At 46.8% G+C, this 16,930-nt stretch overlaps 2 protein-coding genes across 4 annotated transcripts in view; one reads left to right on the top strand and one right to left on the bottom strand.

Annotated features, from left to right (window-relative positions):
* dennd1b (DENN/MADD domain containing 1B) overlaps nucleotides 1-14,576 on the top strand; it is a 96,317-nt gene extending 81,741 nt beyond the window's left edge. For both annotated transcript variants that reach the window (XM_035413047.1, XM_035413048.1), the window contains 3 exons: nucleotides 8,231-8,310; nucleotides 9,076-9,292; nucleotides 9,813-14,576. In XM_035413047.1, the coding sequence (XP_035268938.1) occupies nucleotides 8,231-8,310; nucleotides 9,076-9,292; nucleotides 9,813-10,283 (768 nt within the window). In that variant the 3' untranslated portion in view covers nucleotides 10,284-14,576. The remainder of the gene's footprint in view (nucleotides 1-8,230; nucleotides 8,311-9,075; nucleotides 9,293-9,812) is intronic.
* Nucleotides 14,577-15,403: 827 nt separating this feature from the next.
* Nucleotides 15,404-16,930, bottom strand: part of crb1 (crumbs cell polarity complex component 1) — a 30,235-nt gene continuing 28,708 nt past the window's right edge. Inside the window, exon 10 of one of the 2 annotated variants that reach the window (XM_035413027.1) lies at nucleotides 15,404-16,704. In XM_035413027.1, the coding sequence (XP_035268918.1) occupies nucleotides 16,483-16,704 (222 nt within the window). In that variant the 3' untranslated portion in view covers nucleotides 15,404-16,482. The remainder of the gene's footprint in view (nucleotides 16,705-16,930) is intronic. The other variant, XM_035413028.1, reaches the window with a different exon arrangement.

Here is a 16,930-nt window from a genome sequence, read left to right as displayed (position 1 = left end):
GGGTGTTCTGTTCCGCTTTTGGTATGTGTCCTCTGTGTGTGTTCAAGTGAATGAGTGTGACTGTGTGTGTGCGCGTGTGAGTGTATGCGATTGTGTCTGTGTGTGTGTGTGTGTGTGTGTGTGTGTGTGTGCGCGCGCGCGTGAGTGTATGCGATTGTGTCTGTGTGTGTGTGTGCATGAGTGAGAGCGATTGTATGTGTGAGTATGATTGTGTGTGCATATGTGTGTGTGTGATTGTGTGTGCATGTGCGAGTGAGTGTGATTGTGTGTGTGTTAGTATGATTGTGTGTGCATGTGTGATTGTGTGTGTATGTGCGAGTGAGTGTGATTGTGTGTGTGTGTGTGTGTGTGAGTGTGATTGTGTGTGTGTGTGTGTGTGTGTGCATGAGTGAGTGAGTGTGATTGTGTGTGTGTGTGTGTGTGTGTGTGCATGAGTGAGTGAGTGTGATTGTGTGTGTGAGTATGATTGTGTGTGCATGTGTGTGATTGTGTGTGAGTGAGATTGTGTGTGCATGTGTGTGATTGTGTGTGAGTGAGATTGTGAGTATGATTGTGTGTGAGTGAGATTGTGTGCATGCGCGCACACACACAGCGTTGGCATGGAGGTGGATTGTGTTCTCAGGTTTGTGACATGAGCAGTAAAGGAGCGGGCGGGCCTGTTGTTTTCCTTATTAAGCCGGTGTGAAGTGGAGCTGTAAACTGGGCCTGTCTTGGAGGCGGCGAGCGGCCTTTGGAAAGGGGGGATTTGTCTGTCAGCCATGCTCCAGCGGTAATGGGGCTATCTCTCAGCCCCTGCGCGGAGCAGCCAGTCGCCATCTCCGCCGTCTCCGCCCGGCCCCGCGCTTGTCACACGCTCGCACCGGCCGCTGTGACCGCTCACCGGGAACCGGGGGCTCTCTCTCATCTCCATAAATGATTCCGAATCTCAGCCCCCCGCTCGCATCGATTGTGGGCCGGCGCCTTGGGATGTAGCGCTGTTAGCATTGATTTTCCTCCCGCTCCTCTTTGAGGTGGAGCAGCACAGCCTGACACTGATTCAGCACGGGGCGCTGGGGCTCGGTGCAGAGACCTCCACTCTTACTGTAAATGTGTGTGTGTGTGTGTGTGTGTGCGTGCGTGTGCGCATGTGAGTGTGTGTGTGTGCGTGTGCACATGTGAGTGTGTGTGTGTGTGAGTGTGCGTGTACGTGCGTGGGCATGTGTGTGTGCGAGAGTGTGAGTGTGTGCATGAGAGAGGGTGTGTGTGTGACTGTGTGTACGTGTGTGCGGATATGTGAATGTGCAAAAGTGTGTGTGTGTCTGTGTGAGTGAGAGAATGTGTACCTGTATGTGTGTGTGTGTGTGTGTGTGTGTGTGAGTATACGTGAGTGTGTGTGAGTGTGAGAGAGGGGTATGTGTCAGAGGCAATGAGTGTGTGTGGCCTGGAAAAATATCACTATTTTAATGATGACACAAGCAAAGTCTTGCTGACTTGCTGTTATGTTTTTAAAAATCTTGCATGTAGATAAGGAGTGTACTTACAGAAATACTGTGGAATAAGCACTTTTTTGTATATGAATATTGTAAATTTACTTGACACGAGGCTATGATTATTTACTGTACTTACTTTTACTTGATTATTTAATAATCCACAACCGTTCTGACATACTGCTGTGTGAGGTTTTTGGAACCATTCAGATTCGCTGAGAAAAAGAGCAAATTGAACATGAGCCTTGAACCGAAGCACCAGGCACGAGGATTGTAGACTCTTAATTTCAGTCTAATGGCTGATGTTTACTCATTATAGACTTACTCAATTACTTACTGAGTCCAGTCATTTTTAGTTTTTTTTTTTTCTGCATGTTTCCCAAAGTCCTCCAGTCAAAAGAGCAGTCTGGCCCTGGGTACAGTCGTGCGCTAATTTACTGCGGGACGTCACTGTGTCTCGGCTCTCCCTGTGTAAAGGACAGCGGCCTTCAGTTCCTCCCGCCGCGTGCCGACTTGGACGTTTTCTCCCCTTAATTAGTTTGCTTATTTCCCGCGTCGCTGATGAGGCTCACAGGAACGCTGAGAAGGTGCAGCGGCAAAGGTCTCCCAATTAGGCCCTTTCAGCCTGGCGGCCCGGCCCCTCCCCGCCGGGGGCCCGCCCGCGCGCGCCACCGCGGCGTAGTAACGGGGCCCCGGGGACCAGGGGGGACGGGGTCTAGGCTGTCCCAGGGGGGCCGCTCCTCCCTGCGAATCCCCCACCAACACAGCGACAGGGCCCTGCCCGGACCAACCGGCCAATCATCATCATCAACCTCCCTTGTCCGGTAGCTGCAGAAAAAAGCCACCAATGTATACCTTTTGCAGGTTTAAAAAAACTTGCAAACCCGATCACCAAGAGCAGTACCAGTGTAGATCCGTGCTCTATTTCTGCGTGTAGTGTATATACACCCTGCAATTTAAAAAAACTGTTACGATTCAGAACACTCCTGTGGTTGACGCTGCAAAAATCTGTCGCACATTTTAACCCGACCGTATTTATTCCACGGCCGATTATGAGATGGGGGAATGCGCTAGGTGTGCCGACCGGGTCCTTCAGAAAGGGTGTCAATGCCGTTTGAGTGAGCGGTGGGGTGGGGGGTGGGGGTGGGGGTGGGGGGGTCGCGTGTAAATGTGAATCGCGTTAATGAAATGATCCCGCTCCGGCCCTGGGGAGGGAGGGAGGGAGGGAGGGAGCCTCACATGGCACCGTGTGAGGACAACAGATGGATCGCCCTCAGCCAAGAGCGGCTCACCAGCTCTGCATATTAAAGCTCCAACACCACACCCCCCAACCCCCCCAAAAAAAGAAAAAAAAAGCTGATTCAAGTTTAGTATGTAATTCATTCAAATTGTGCGTCATGCTCCCAGAGTTCAAAAACCTTAATTTCCGTAATTCTGCAGTCAATGAATAATTCAAACGTTTGTCAGTGAAACTCAATAGATAGTCCTTTTTCGTTTGACATTACTTGACTTGCATGTCCCCAATATTCCTTTCATGCGATATGTCTACATAAGTGTACCTATATTATTTTTATTAATGAAGCGCATATTTTTTTTCTGTGTGAAAAATCATTATTAATATAATTTAATCATTTCTTTGAACAAAGGGTAAGTTACATATATATAAGGGTGTCTTTTATACATCTGCAGCCGTGGATATGATATGAAGACAACGGTGTGTTCGTTTCAGAATTCTGGCCTTGTCGCGTTAGCTGGTTCGGTCCCTTTCTCGGTTCGGTACCCGAGCAGAAATGGGCGCGTGCGAGGCCAGCAGATGGCTAAGAGCAGTCTGTGTGGAGTGTGGCTGGGGAGAGAGCAGGACCTGCTGTGGCATTGTGCTGGGTGCGTTTGTGCAGGCTTCAGACGCTATTGTGCGCACTGTAACTGTAGAGGACCCTCAGCGCCGGGACGCATCTGCTTAGCGATAGAAGAAAAAAAAAAAAGCGATGGTGCCGCTCAAATGGGGGATTAGCTTGGTGGCCGCGGCCTGTTCGCGTTACCTTTGCTGCAGGCGCCCTGTCAGTCTGTTCTGAAAGGTTCGCCCGCCTGCATGGCAATGATGATGCGCGCTTCTCCATTAAGCGTTTAGGCGTTCGTTCACCGTTCAAATTTGGGGGGGGGGGGGCGGGGGAGCCACGCCGGTTTTATATCCGTCTCGTAGCGCGAGGCAAGTTGACTCGCCTGTGACAAAAGTGCCATCTGGTGGCGGGCGTGGAGTACTGCGCGCTTACCGGGGGTCCCGCCGGTCAGAACGCAGAGCGCCAGATGATCGGTGCCGTCGGCTTGTTTATTCCGGTTTAATACGGGCGAGCTTCACGGGGAGGCCAGTCAGGCAGCGGGGCGACAGCGCCGGCCCACGGCAGCCGATGGCGGTGCCGGGCGGGTTCCTCAGGCGCTACAGAGACTTGGCTGAGAGTTTGGCTCAGCCTCTCCGCGGTTTGTTTGCATTTTCCAGGCGTATCTGACTGCGTGTTGCCAAACGCGGCGAGATCAATGGCATACGGGAATCAGATGCAGCATATGCACACAGAAATAAACCCCCCGCCACCGCTCCCCGCGCCGGGGGGAGGGGGGGGGAATTGGCGGAAACATAAAGCCTCGTGTAGTCATTTGGTACCGATTGCCGCGAAAAAAAATAAAACAGAAAATGCTAATTTCTCGAAAACAGCCCCGGTCGAGGCCTCCCGTTACGATCGGTTCCCTCTTCGTCGCCGTTCGTACGGGAGCGTTTCGTACGTTGCGCTGCCCGCGCCGTTGTGATTTACCTGCTTGAGTTTTTTTTTTTTGGGTGAGACGGGTGGGTAAATTGCGCTTTATTCGTGGATTTGGCAACGGTTGAGGATATTTTCTCAGCTTGGTGTGTCAGTGTAAGATCTCACTAACCCTGTCGGTTTCGTGTGTCAGAAACAGGAAGGGTGTTAAATGGCACTGGCACAGTAGCATCTTTAAGCTGCGTCGGTAATTATCCATTTGGAACCCCCTGCGTAACCTGTAGGTGGCGTGTGTTCAAAGGCAGGAGAAAGCAGACGTTGGACTCTGCGTCTCGGTGGAGTAACCTTTTATGTGACTTAGTGAGTTTTAACTGAGCTTAACTGAGTAAACCAGTTTCCTTCCAACTGCTGCTTTTTGGCCAGATTCAGTCAAATGGTCTGGACATTTAAAAATATCTATAATATTTCACTTGCTGTGTTCTTACCCCCCCATCCCCCCCCCCCCCCCGAACACCCTTCTGGGCTCAAGCAGACCATCCAGCTCGGTGAGGGAGGAATAACGAGTCGTCCGTCACAAAGGAGAGCCGGTTTTCCATTTACACCTCTGCCTTAAATTGGCCCTGGCATGAGATGGGAAGAGAAGGGCCTGCGATCGCTTGAAAAGCAGGTTCCCCACACCCCTGCCGCCTCCCCCCCCCCCCCCACCTCACCTCGCCGTTCTCAGGGTGGATCCTGTTACCTAGCAGCACTTAACGGGGACCATCATTATGTTTATGCCGCCGCTGTTGCCAATCGAGGTGCTCTTGAGAATGTACAAGCCTTGGAACCAACCTTCGATACGTAAAACCCGCCCCATTTTGTCCTGCTGTTTAACTGAACTTACGTGTAGCTAGCCAGCGTTGGCACATTCTGAAGCTGTGCATTTGCGTAGTTGATGATAAATACAGTCGTTTATGTCGTAAACGTGGGTGAGTTTGGCCAGAGTGAACCTGAACAGTGAGTTTTTTTTCCATACTTGTGAGTGTCCTTCAGAATTGTTTTTTCCACTTGAACATTGCCCTGACCAGGATTTCGTGAGGAGTTTAAAAATGTAGAAAAACATGTGAACATAGAGGGCCTCCATTCACCCCGCATAAAAGGACCGTAACTACAGGACTAAGGACCGTAACTACAGGACTAAGGACCATAACTACATGACTAAGGACCATAACTACATGACTAAGGACCATAACTACATGACTAAGGACCGTAACTACATGACTAAGGACCGTAACTACATGACTAGGGACCGTAACTACAGGACTAAGGACCGTAACTACATGACTAAGGACCGTAACTACATGACTAGGGACCGTAACTACATGACTAGGGACCGTAACTACAGGACTAGGGACCGTAACTACATGACTAGGGGCCGTAACTACAGGACTAAGGACCGTAACTACAGGACTAAGGACCGTAACTACAGGACTAGGGACCGTAACTACATGACTAGGGACCGTAACTACATGACTAAGGACCGTAACTACATGACTAGGGACCGTAACTACATGACTAGGGACCGTAACTACATGACTAAGGACCGTAACTACAGGACTAGGGACCGTAACTACATGACTAGGGACCGTAACTACATGACTAAGGACCGTAACTACAGGACTAGGGACCGTAACTACATGACTAAGGACCGTAACTACATGACTAAGGACCCTAACTACATGACTAAGGACCGTAACTACATGACTAGGGACCGTAACTACATGACTAGGGACCGTAACTACATGACTAGGGACCGTAACTACAGGACTAAGGACCGTAACTACAGGACTAAGGACCGTAACTACATGACTAAGGACCGTAACTACAGGACTAAGGACCGTAACTACAGGACTAAGGACCGTAACTACATGACTAAGGACCGTAACTACAGGACTAAGGACCGTAACTACATGACTAAGGACCGTAACTACATGACTAGGGACCGTAACTACATGACTAAGGACCGTAACTACATGACTAGGGACCGTAACTACATGACTAAGGACCGTAACTACAGGACTAAGGACCGTAACTACATGACTAAGGACCGTAACTACATGACTAGGGACCGTAACTACATGACTAAGGACCGTAACTACATGACTAGGGACCGTAACTACAGGACTAGGGACCGTAACTACAGGACTAGGGACCGTAACTACATGACTAAGGACCGTAACTACAGGACTAAGGACCGTAACTACATGACTAAGGACCGTAACTACATGACTAGGGACCGTAACTACAGGACTAAGGACCGTAACTACATGACTAGGGACCGTAACTACATGACTAGGGACCGTAACTACATGACTAGGGACCGTAACTACAGGACTAGGGACCGTAACTACAGGACTAGGGACCGTAACTACATGACTAAGGACCGTAACTACATGACTAGGGACCGTAACAACATGACTAGGGACCGTAACTACATGACTAGGGACCGTAACTACATGACTAAGGACCGTAACTACAGGACTAAGGACCGTAACTACATGACTAAGGACCGTAACTACATGACTAGGGACCGTAACTACATGACTAGGGACCGTAACTACAGGACTAAGGACCGTAACTACAGGACTAGGGACCGTAACTACATGACTAAGGACCGTAACTACATGACTAAGGACCGTAACTACAGGACTAAGGACCGTAACTACAGGACTAAGGACCGTAACTACATGACTAAGGACCGTAACTACATGACTAGGGACTGGAACTACATGACTAGGGACTGGAACTACATGACTAAGGACCGTAACTACATGACTAGGGACTGGAACTACATGACTAAGGACCATAACTACAGGACTAAGGACCGTAACTACATGACTAGGGACCGTAACTACATGACTAAGGACCGTAACTACATGACTAGGGACCGTAACTACAGGACTAGGGACCGTAACTACAGGACTAGGGACCGTAACTACATGACTAAGTCCCTTTGTTGTGGTTGGAGGCAGAGAGAGAGCTGTGCTCAGCGTTACATTAATGAAGAGGAGGAGCCGGCTGGCCCCGTTTTAATAAAGGCCCGGACGTGAGAGCCCTCACGCTCGCGCGGGTGCTTTCCCACGTCCCCCGGTCCCAAAAGGAAGAGGGTAAAACGGTGCGAGCAGCGCGTCGTTGGCGTTATGAGAGCTTTCGCTAAGTCAATCTGACAGAGTCTCACAGGTGCGTTCTCCGTCTCGCTCTCCTCTGTGCTGCTCCGAGTCCAGATTTATGATCCTGACAAAGGAATCCATTAAAAGGCTTTTTTGGATTCCTGGCCTAAACCCCCTGTAATCACTTTCATTATAGCTTCCAGCTACCAGAGAGAGGGGGCCAATCAGTGTGGAACATGTGTTATTGTTTATTAGAGCGGCCAGCGCACGCATTTCTCAGCTATTTTTATAGCGGGGACGGCCGTTAACTCTTTCCGCAGCCGCCAACCGCCAGCGCCGCCGCCCGCCCGGTCCCGCTTTCGTTGGGCGGCGGGGTTTGGTGGCGGGCCGACCGGTGTGGGGGGTGGGGGGGGGGTTCGGGCGGGAGGTTTGGGGGCCGCGCTCGCTCCAGTCCCGTTTCACGCGGCCCTCGTTGGGCTGCGGCCTTCGGTGAAGCGGCAGATACGATTTCACGGGGGCCTTTCAGGGGCGTCCGCGCATTCGCCTGTGAGACGCGAGCGCAGAGGCGTCTGAGGGAAAAGAGCATCACCAGGCTCCGCGGGGCCTTGCTCCTTCCGCTCGCCCGTTAAAGGCGCACACGCCCGCCGTGGAGCCGGAGAGGTTCGGCGGGGGAGCCGCGGTGCCGAACCACGCCCGTCTCATACAGCCATTTCCTGATATCTGGGAAAATGTGATGAAGACACACGCACACCGGCAGCCAATCAAGATTGGCCTTTTCTTGGGCGCGCCAGCTGTCTTTATTATTTGTGGTTGCCTAGCATCCTGTAACAGCGTTTGCTTTTGTTTTGGTTTTTTTTCATTGCAGTATCGTTACACAAACACCTCCATGAACATGGGATGCCCCGACTTTGTCATAGACGACGATGAGCTGGACACGGCAAGCAAGTAAGTGCCTGGCCTTCTCAGCCGAGCCAGCGCCCCTGTTCTATGTTCAACAGAGCTCAGGCTCCTGGTCAGTGTGCATTCGCTGCGTTGAGACATCAGCTCTCAATTCAACTAGTGTTAAAGAAAGTATGCTCTTAAAGGCCTCTGTAGTGTAAAATAAAATAAAAACCCTTAACACGTTGTCTTATACTGTTTTTACGTGTGTTATACAGCATGTATTGAAATATGAAAAATTAAATCACATAGGTTCAGATCATAAACAGTAATACACTGTAGAAATAGTGATGTGTATCAAAGTGTTTAATATTGGCTCATGTCACCTCTTATTAACAGATTCTGCATTTAATCTTATTTTATTTATTGATGACTGTGAAGCATTGGATGCATTATTTAATCTTTCTTGTGTTTTTAGTTGTGAAACAAATCCAGTAAATAGGTTTTGACCATTTGTACAATCTGTCACACTGCTTTAAACAACAGGTATGTTTGCTATATTTGAGTATACCAATGCTGCCCCCTTGTGGACAGTTATACATGCGAGCAGTTCAATGTAGGGTTTTGACTCAAGCAAAGAGCATCGCACAGCAAGTCCTCAGGACTCCAGTGCGCTCGCCGTCACCAGGACGGATCCCGCTCGGAACGCAGAACCGGGTCGGCGGGTTCTCCGGCGGCGTTTGTGCGTGAGAGTAAAGGCGGACGGCGGATGGCGGAGCGGGGCGGGGCTCTACGCGCGGCGGCGCTGACCGCGCTCACTCTCGCCCGCAGGATCTCCTCCGAGGACAGCGGGGACGTCCCGTCCTTCACGGAGGACAGCGACGGGTCGTACGAGCTGGAGGCGGACTCTCAGGCCCCCGGGCAGATGAACCTGCTGGAGGAGATCCTGGACACGCTCAGCACCACCAGCACCGAGCAGGGCAGGCTCTCCACCGCCAAGAGCCTGGACTTCTTCAGGTCCATGGACGAGCTGGACTACAAGACCACGGTAGGCTCATTCCCGTTAGCATAGCGGGTACCTCTTTAGAGCAGGGGCTGCTTGCAGAGAGGTGTGTGTGTGTGTTTAGACCAAGAGCTGCTTGCAGAGAGGTGTGTGTGTTTAGAGCAGGAACTTCTTGTAGAGAGAGGTGTGTGTGTGTGTGTGTGTTTGGAGCTGGAGCTGCTTGCAGAGAGAAGTGTGTGTGTTTAGAGCAGGGGCTGCTTGCAGAGAGAGGTGTGTGTGTTTAGAGCAGGAGCTGCTTGCAGAGAGAGGTGTGTGTGTGTTTAGAGCAGGAGCTGCTTTCAGAGAGAGGTGTGTGTGTGTGTGTGTGTTTAGAGCAGGGGCTGCTTGCAGAGAAGTGTGTGTGTGTTTAGAGCAGGGGCGGCTTGTAGAGAGGTGTGTGTGTGTTCGAACTGTAAGGCAGTGCATTGTGTCAGTCCATCGGGTCTCTGATTCGATGTTGCATCGGTGTAATCTGACACGGCCGATCTAGTCTCTGATTGGTTGGTTTCTGGCTCCTGTGTCTCAGAACAAGCCCACCCCTCCCCGGGGCGGAGACCCGTCGCAGGGGTCAGACGAGCAGATGAGCTGGAACATGGGGCAGGACGACAGCGCCCTCCACGGGAAGCACCTGCCCCCTTCCCCCCGCAGACAGAGCGTCAAGGCGCCCTGCGCCCCCCCGTGCGCGGTCGCCCGCAGCAACGACGTGGCTCCGCCCCCCCGCGACGCCCCCGCCACTCTGGAGCCCCCCGACGGCCCCCAGGCTCAGCCGGCCAGCGCCCTCCGCAGGAGGCCGGTGTCCAAACGGCCTTCCCGTCAGGACCGGCCTCGCCAGCCCTCCATGCTGGTCCCCTGGGAGAAGGAGAGCGCCGGGCCAGGGGGGGAGGCCCCGGGGGGGGAGGCCCAGGGGGAGGTCGAGTCCGTGTACCACCTCAGCTCGGCGCTCCACGCCGGACTCAAGCTGTCTGAGGTCAGCAGCGGGGCCTCAGACAAGTCCTGATCCCAGAGTGAGAGAGAGAGAGAGACCTGCTCGCCGGGCACAGGAAATGAGCTCATTTTATGCACATCTCCGTAATCCTTTTATTATCTCCTTTTCATGTTCTCCAGCCCTAGAGGAATTACTGCTTCCTTTTCGTGGATTTAACTGAGTCCCACATGGTAAACATCGCCGCAGACGTCATAGAATAAGGCCTTCTTATTCCTTATCCTGAAATAGGAACATTTTGAATGTGCCCTTAATTTATATAAAACAATCACCAGTACTTTTCGGGGATAGGAAAGGTTGCACGTCAAAGGGAAATGTTATTGTAATTCACAAAAGCCATCAGTGTGTGCAGTTCTACATGGGTCAGAAGGGATTTCGTTGTTTTTCTTTGCTCATCGTCTAACCGTAAACTGTCGTATTCATTTTTTCATCATCGCATTTCGTGTTAATCTTTAACTGAATTGCACTCGTGGAAAATGAGAACACTTATCACTTTAAAGCGGTACAGATATATCACTGTGTTAAAATGAACAATCAAGAAGTTTTTTTTTTTCTCCAGATCAATGTATTTTATTAGCCTAAAGTATAAAAGAAATAAAAACCTGGCTGTTGAATCTTATACCAAATCTTGAAAGCCCTCACTGTACAGACACGCAATGCGATGCCTTAAACAGAGCTCTGATTCTCTCCACCGCGCAGTGTCAATATGCAGTTCTCAACACGCTTTGATTGGCACTGAAAAAACCTGTAGCGCATTTCCTCAAATGGAGATGTGTACGGTGACGCTGGCTTCCCCGTAGATTTTTGTTTTAGAGATATTTTTGTAGCGCACACAGGAAACGCTCGCTTTATTTTTTACATGGGATCTTCAGAGGTGTTTCTCAGGTTGCACTTCTCTGGCGGCGCTGCAGCACGTTAGGTTAGCGCGCGTACAGGGAGGAGTGGAGACGTGTAAACGCGCACCGGGCGACTCGTCTCAACACGGATCCTCTCCGGCGCACCTTTCCGTTTCCTTTATGACGGGTCTCGCGCTTTTAAAATGGAGGCTAGCGAGTGTAGCTCCCGAAGCGAAGAGCAGCTCGCTTTTATGCAACTTCTTTGTGTCGCCGAGCCGCTGAGGGGTTTATTGTTTAACGCGTCTGTCTGGTAAAAGCGCACCCCAGAGACCGTTTCCCAGGAGCTGTAGTGAACAGCAAAACGCAAGCTGCATCATTTTATGAGGTAACAAAAAAAAGCACTGTGTATTATTCAAGTGCTTGAACTTAATGCATTGAGCAATACAATATATAGGGACAAAAGCTCTGTGTTGACATAAATGGTGTTTTTGAAAATGGAGAATCTCCTATGGAGATCATGCAGCCTACAATAATATTCACTGATTGTGGTTATTGTGGTGCCATGTAGAAACAAAAGATGTTTGCTTGCCTTGTCTGTTTAATTTGGGGTGTAATGCCCAGATTTTTATTGATTTATGTTACAGTACATTTTATACGCCTCTTAAATTGTGCTTTCTGCCTGTACAGTGTTCATTGGTAACAGAGTCATGATCATATTACTATGGTCATTACCATAACTAATACAAACTCTTATCTGTTCTCTTCATATTAATATTGTATTACTATGACTTACACAATAACAAAAGTTTATGTTGCTGTGGTCACTTTAGGTCATTTTAATGTATGCAAAACGTGAATGAATTTTGGATTAGCAGCAGGCTACAAAACCATCTGACAATCTAATTATTTGAAAAAAGGAAAAAATTGTAGTTTTCTCAACATCAAATCATTGAGTGTACAATTTAAGACAAATTCCATCTCATCAGTGTTCTAACCAGTCGGACTCTGCCATTGATTCTGCCATTGTAGCTACACTAAGCCAAGATGTGTAATAATGTATCTTGAACCTCCTGCATGCATTGAGTGTTCCAATCGTGTATGCATATGCGGGCCAGGAATATTGTATTTTGTGATACAGTACTAATTAGTGTTGGGGAATTGACATTAATGACTTCCATACTATGTTAAACAAACATCATCCATTTTGTTGATGTAACAACTGAAGGGTTCAGGTTGATCGTTTTTAACCATATGCATTATTTATGGAAATCACTTGCTTCTTGTTCCTGCCATTCCAATCCAAGTCAAATGATTAAATATTGCATCAAACCACACTCATTTGAAACCAGGGGAAGTACGGTACTCTTGATTCTGCCATTTCAGCATTTTTAAATTCTAATTTATTTGGATAATATTTAGCATTTTGTATTATTAGAATCTTTTTTGCTACACTAATAATTTGCTATTGCAATCATAAGTTTGTCTAAACTGGTAACTGACTCCATTGCATTGCTGTGTTCAAGTGTTGAGTGTTTGATGCTTGCGTCAAGAAAGGTCTTCACAAAATAGTCTTCTTTTTAGCAAGTACTGTAAAATGTTATTCACAGTCTCTTATTGTGTCTGTGATTTTGAATTCAAGGCTCAAGGTTGTGCCTTGTTTAGCCTAAATGCTTACATTGATCCACAAACAATGGCCAGAAATGACAAAATATAGTTAGTAAAATGCATTAATTCAACGAGAATGCAAATAAAAATCAGTATGTATTCTTTTATGCTTAATAAGAGTAGTGGGTAAATCAGGTTATTAAATGTAAAGCAACCTGTTACTCAACCCTTTCATTGTCATTTATCATTCTGGTACTTGAGAGAGGTACGTAAAAATATCTGTCTCATAAACAATGATAAGTGAATGTTGTTCTTTTTCAATACTTGTTTTATTTTAAAGCAGAACGACACTAGATCAAGCAACTAGGAGTAACGTTACATATATTTTGGTATTCTAAAATACATACTTGTTACTACTGGTACAGTGTCTTTTTCCAGCATCATGGAATTTAATGTTTTATGGTGTTCTTTACTGTAACTCAAGCATTAATCATTCTCAAAATATGCTTGAGCTAGTTAAAAATGTTGTTGGTTAGTAGGGACTGTTTACATGGAAATCCACAACAAATGGCTTTGCCATATATATGAATACAAATGTATTTTTAACTTATTTTTTCTGTTGCAGATAAACCTGAAAGGGTTTTCAATAGTACATTCTCTTCAATATTTCTTTGGCTTCATCCACTAATGAATTTGAATGACTGAAATTAATTTCCACAATTGCCTTGCTTAATTAGGGGATTAAAAAGACGTAATCTTTACATTTTTAAAATAATCCATACATGCATTTGCTTGCATTATTGCTTTTTGAGGGTTCTGTTAATGTATCTACTTACTGAGTGTTTAATAAAGACACAAACAGTTGATGATTTTTAGAATTGTTAAAGTGGCCATGTACTTCTGTACTTGTCAACTCTTTTCTCGGTATATTTTCATGATTTCTGCCTCAGTTGTTAGCAGAATTAACACAGGATCCCTCGAGATCCTCGTTTTAAAGTGACTGCCTCCATTGTTGTAAGCGATGTAATGAAGTCTTGCTTCCTCTGGATATTCCCATGTCTAGTTAAGCACATTAATAAGACAGGTCTGTTCTCGGAGAGCGAGAGAGCATGTGATGTACATAGCAAGTGATAGCCACCGTTTTTAAACATCACATAAGGAAGCTCAACCTTCATTCTCATTTAAACAATGCAATCAAAGAGTGTCAAACGAATCATTTAATAAAAACATGATTTAGCTTTTTACATTTTTTTCTACTGTTAACTGTTATTTTGGGGCTTAATGATGGTACGTCATTCTTTAGTTTTTTATTTTTTAAATTAATGATGAAGTTACTGCTGTGTCTTGAGAATTGTCCTCATTGCAAGTAGGAATGCTGACTCAAAGCCAACTGAGCAAGTACTGTACCATTAGAGTACAATGCAGAGGTACAAATAAATGGAATAAGTAACACTGTGAGTCCTTATGACCTACTGATCAATGTATGCAAAGCGGAGAGTGCCACATTTTATTTTGATATGAAAGAGAAAAAGTAATATGACAATGGTCAGGGCATACCATGCAATTCATTTTATTTTACCATTCATTTTAGAGCAATACTATGGCTGTACATCAATTTAGATTTTAAAAGAAGTCAAATTTTTCACAGATAACACCAGTCTTTTAATTGTATACTGTAACTATCTGAAGTGAAAGTATTCAGCTGGTCTAAATTACCATGTGTGTTTACACTTGCATGTTCTCAATGCAGAAATTGTGTTTAAAAAAAACGGTTCAGTCATTCTAATGTGTTGAGTGAATGGTACAACAATATGAATCTTGGATATTCACACTGTGAACTTAAAATAAATTATGGATGTTTATGTAATTTTGCTTGTGTGAAGTTCTTTCGCAACAGTGAGGATGGCACAGAAATAATTTGTTTAAAGAGGCAGCCTTTTGGCACAGATTTTACAGAAACAATACATTAAAATGAAAGTGAAATATTAACAGTACGCTTGCTATCAAGGTGTATGTACTTGACATCGGGCATGACTTGTGTGTTCCGTGCTCATTTAAGACATCCTGTGGTCCGTAACGTTAATAACATCATCACAGACTGGAAACCGATACAGTGGATGTGAATGTCTCATTTGAACTGAGTGCAGAATGAGATTAACTCTGAGACGGTCACAACGATGACAGATATACATACAGCAGTAGTCAGGTGCCAGCCCTAGTGCTTACCCATTGACTGCATGACCACATTACGAGTATAAACACAACCAACCATTATAGCACCAACCTCTGGAGCAGCTTTGGTTCTACGTTCCACTACAAAAATGTATTCTGGGGGGGGGGGGGGGACACACACTGCTAACTCATGTTATGCTGCACAAACAATTGGTAATTGTTTTTACTTAAGTGTAATTACATATATTTTACATATTTGTTGTAGTTATTTTTATGAATGTACCTGGCTATGAGAACCTTTTCAATTTTGTGTTTTGTACACTTGACATAGAAACTAAAGGGTAGACCGCGTGGATGACATTCCACATAATCATAATGAAACTTAAAACAGTAAAAATCCAAAGTTATCTCACCACAAATGTAAATTCTGCTCTGATCAAATTAAATAACTTAGTTTTCACTGTTTTCATTTCTAAACAGGACTGTAATTGCAAAGAGATGCAGCCATCAACTGATGGGGGGGGGGGGGGGGGGGGGAGCGTGGCGTACTCTTAAGAATCTTTCATACGCAACCCCATCAGAAGTGTCAGTAATCTACTGAACGCTGAAAGATGGCTGTCGGCTGAAAGGGACATTTTTTTGATGTAGTGTCAGACTCATTTTTTTTCTTACAGCTTTTTTTGTTGCTCAGAAAGTACGGTTTAACTTTGGGAAGGGAAGGCACATGCCTCAGAGGAGCTGTTGAGGCGATCAGGCAAAGGTGTTACGGTGGACAGGTTCTTCAGGTCTCTCTCCAGAGCAAATAAAGGCGCCAGTAAAGACTTCCATTATGGACTGACCAGCTCCACTAGCTGCAGTTTTAAAAGCTGGTCAGTGTGCTTAATTACTTTAAGACCAGCCTCCACATGAAAATAGCAAATGTTCCCATCAGAGGGCTGGCAGACTGAGTTGGCTGAATGGTCCTCAGAATACTTTGTTTACAAATGCATTCATTTACAAAATAAATTTAAAAAAATATTGAGAACAATACACAATAGGCAAAGAAGACAATAACAATTTAAACTCGGGCCAAAGCAGTCAAGAAGGACTTCAACTAGTTTACATAAATTAACACACATTAATGATGACACACATAACACATTTGACATTCACATATAATCATAAATTAAAGTGCACACAACACTGATTTTTTTATTCTAAATCAAACATTACCCACTTCATTGGTTGAGGTCCATTGGATATGAAATATTCAAGCTGCATACTGAAGCAGTTGACAGAAACCACTTTTTTCCCCCCTTTAGAGTTGAGCCCTGAAACTAAACCTGCATAACAGTGAGGCTTCTCCAGTCTGATTATTTCCACGAAGAATCACGTTAACGCCTAAGATACTGTACTGCCACCTTATTGGCGGCTACGTAAAGATAACTAGCAATACTTTCAGAAAATACTAACATCGCTTGATCAACGGCCTATTCAATTGGCGGTATGGAAGAGAAAGCGGACAGGTTGATGTTGCTAGTCCCCCTTGTGTCACTCAAACATGGCCTCCTACCTTAGCACGCAGGGCAAACCTGCATTAGTCGGCGTGTGTTTTTTGGGGCTTATATGAGTCTCTCCGTGGGCGGAGGCTGCACCATGTTCCACATCTCCACCCTGGAGCCCTCCTTCTCCTGCCGGCTGGGGCTGTAGGTGCCGTGGGTGGCCCTGCGCCGCACGGCGACGGCCACGGCGGCGGCGGCGGCCAGGGAGAGGGCGAGCAGCAGAGCCACGGACGCCACGGAGATGGACAGCAGGAGGCCGCCTCCCACGCCCTCCGCCCTCAGCTGGAAAAGGGTCCACAAATCGAGCACAGTCAGCACCCGCCCATCAACTGGACCTACAGTATCCACACTATTTAGCTTTTTTAGGTTTGTTTGGGATTTATGGGTTTGGGATAAGCTCTGTTAAGACGGGACAAAGGAATGGATGCTAATGCTATGCCTGAAGCACTGCCGTGTTCTGGAAGCGTGCTACAGCTACGTGTCTGTATTCTGTACGACCAGACCCTCC

The sequence above is a fragment of the Anguilla anguilla genome, chromosome 4, assembly GCF_013347855.1.
Source record: "Anguilla anguilla isolate fAngAng1 chromosome 4, fAngAng1.pri, whole genome shotgun sequence".
Classification (NCBI taxonomy): domain Eukaryota; kingdom Metazoa; phylum Chordata; class Actinopteri; order Anguilliformes; family Anguillidae; genus Anguilla; species Anguilla anguilla.
This window is presented reverse-complemented; position numbering and strand designations above follow the sequence as displayed.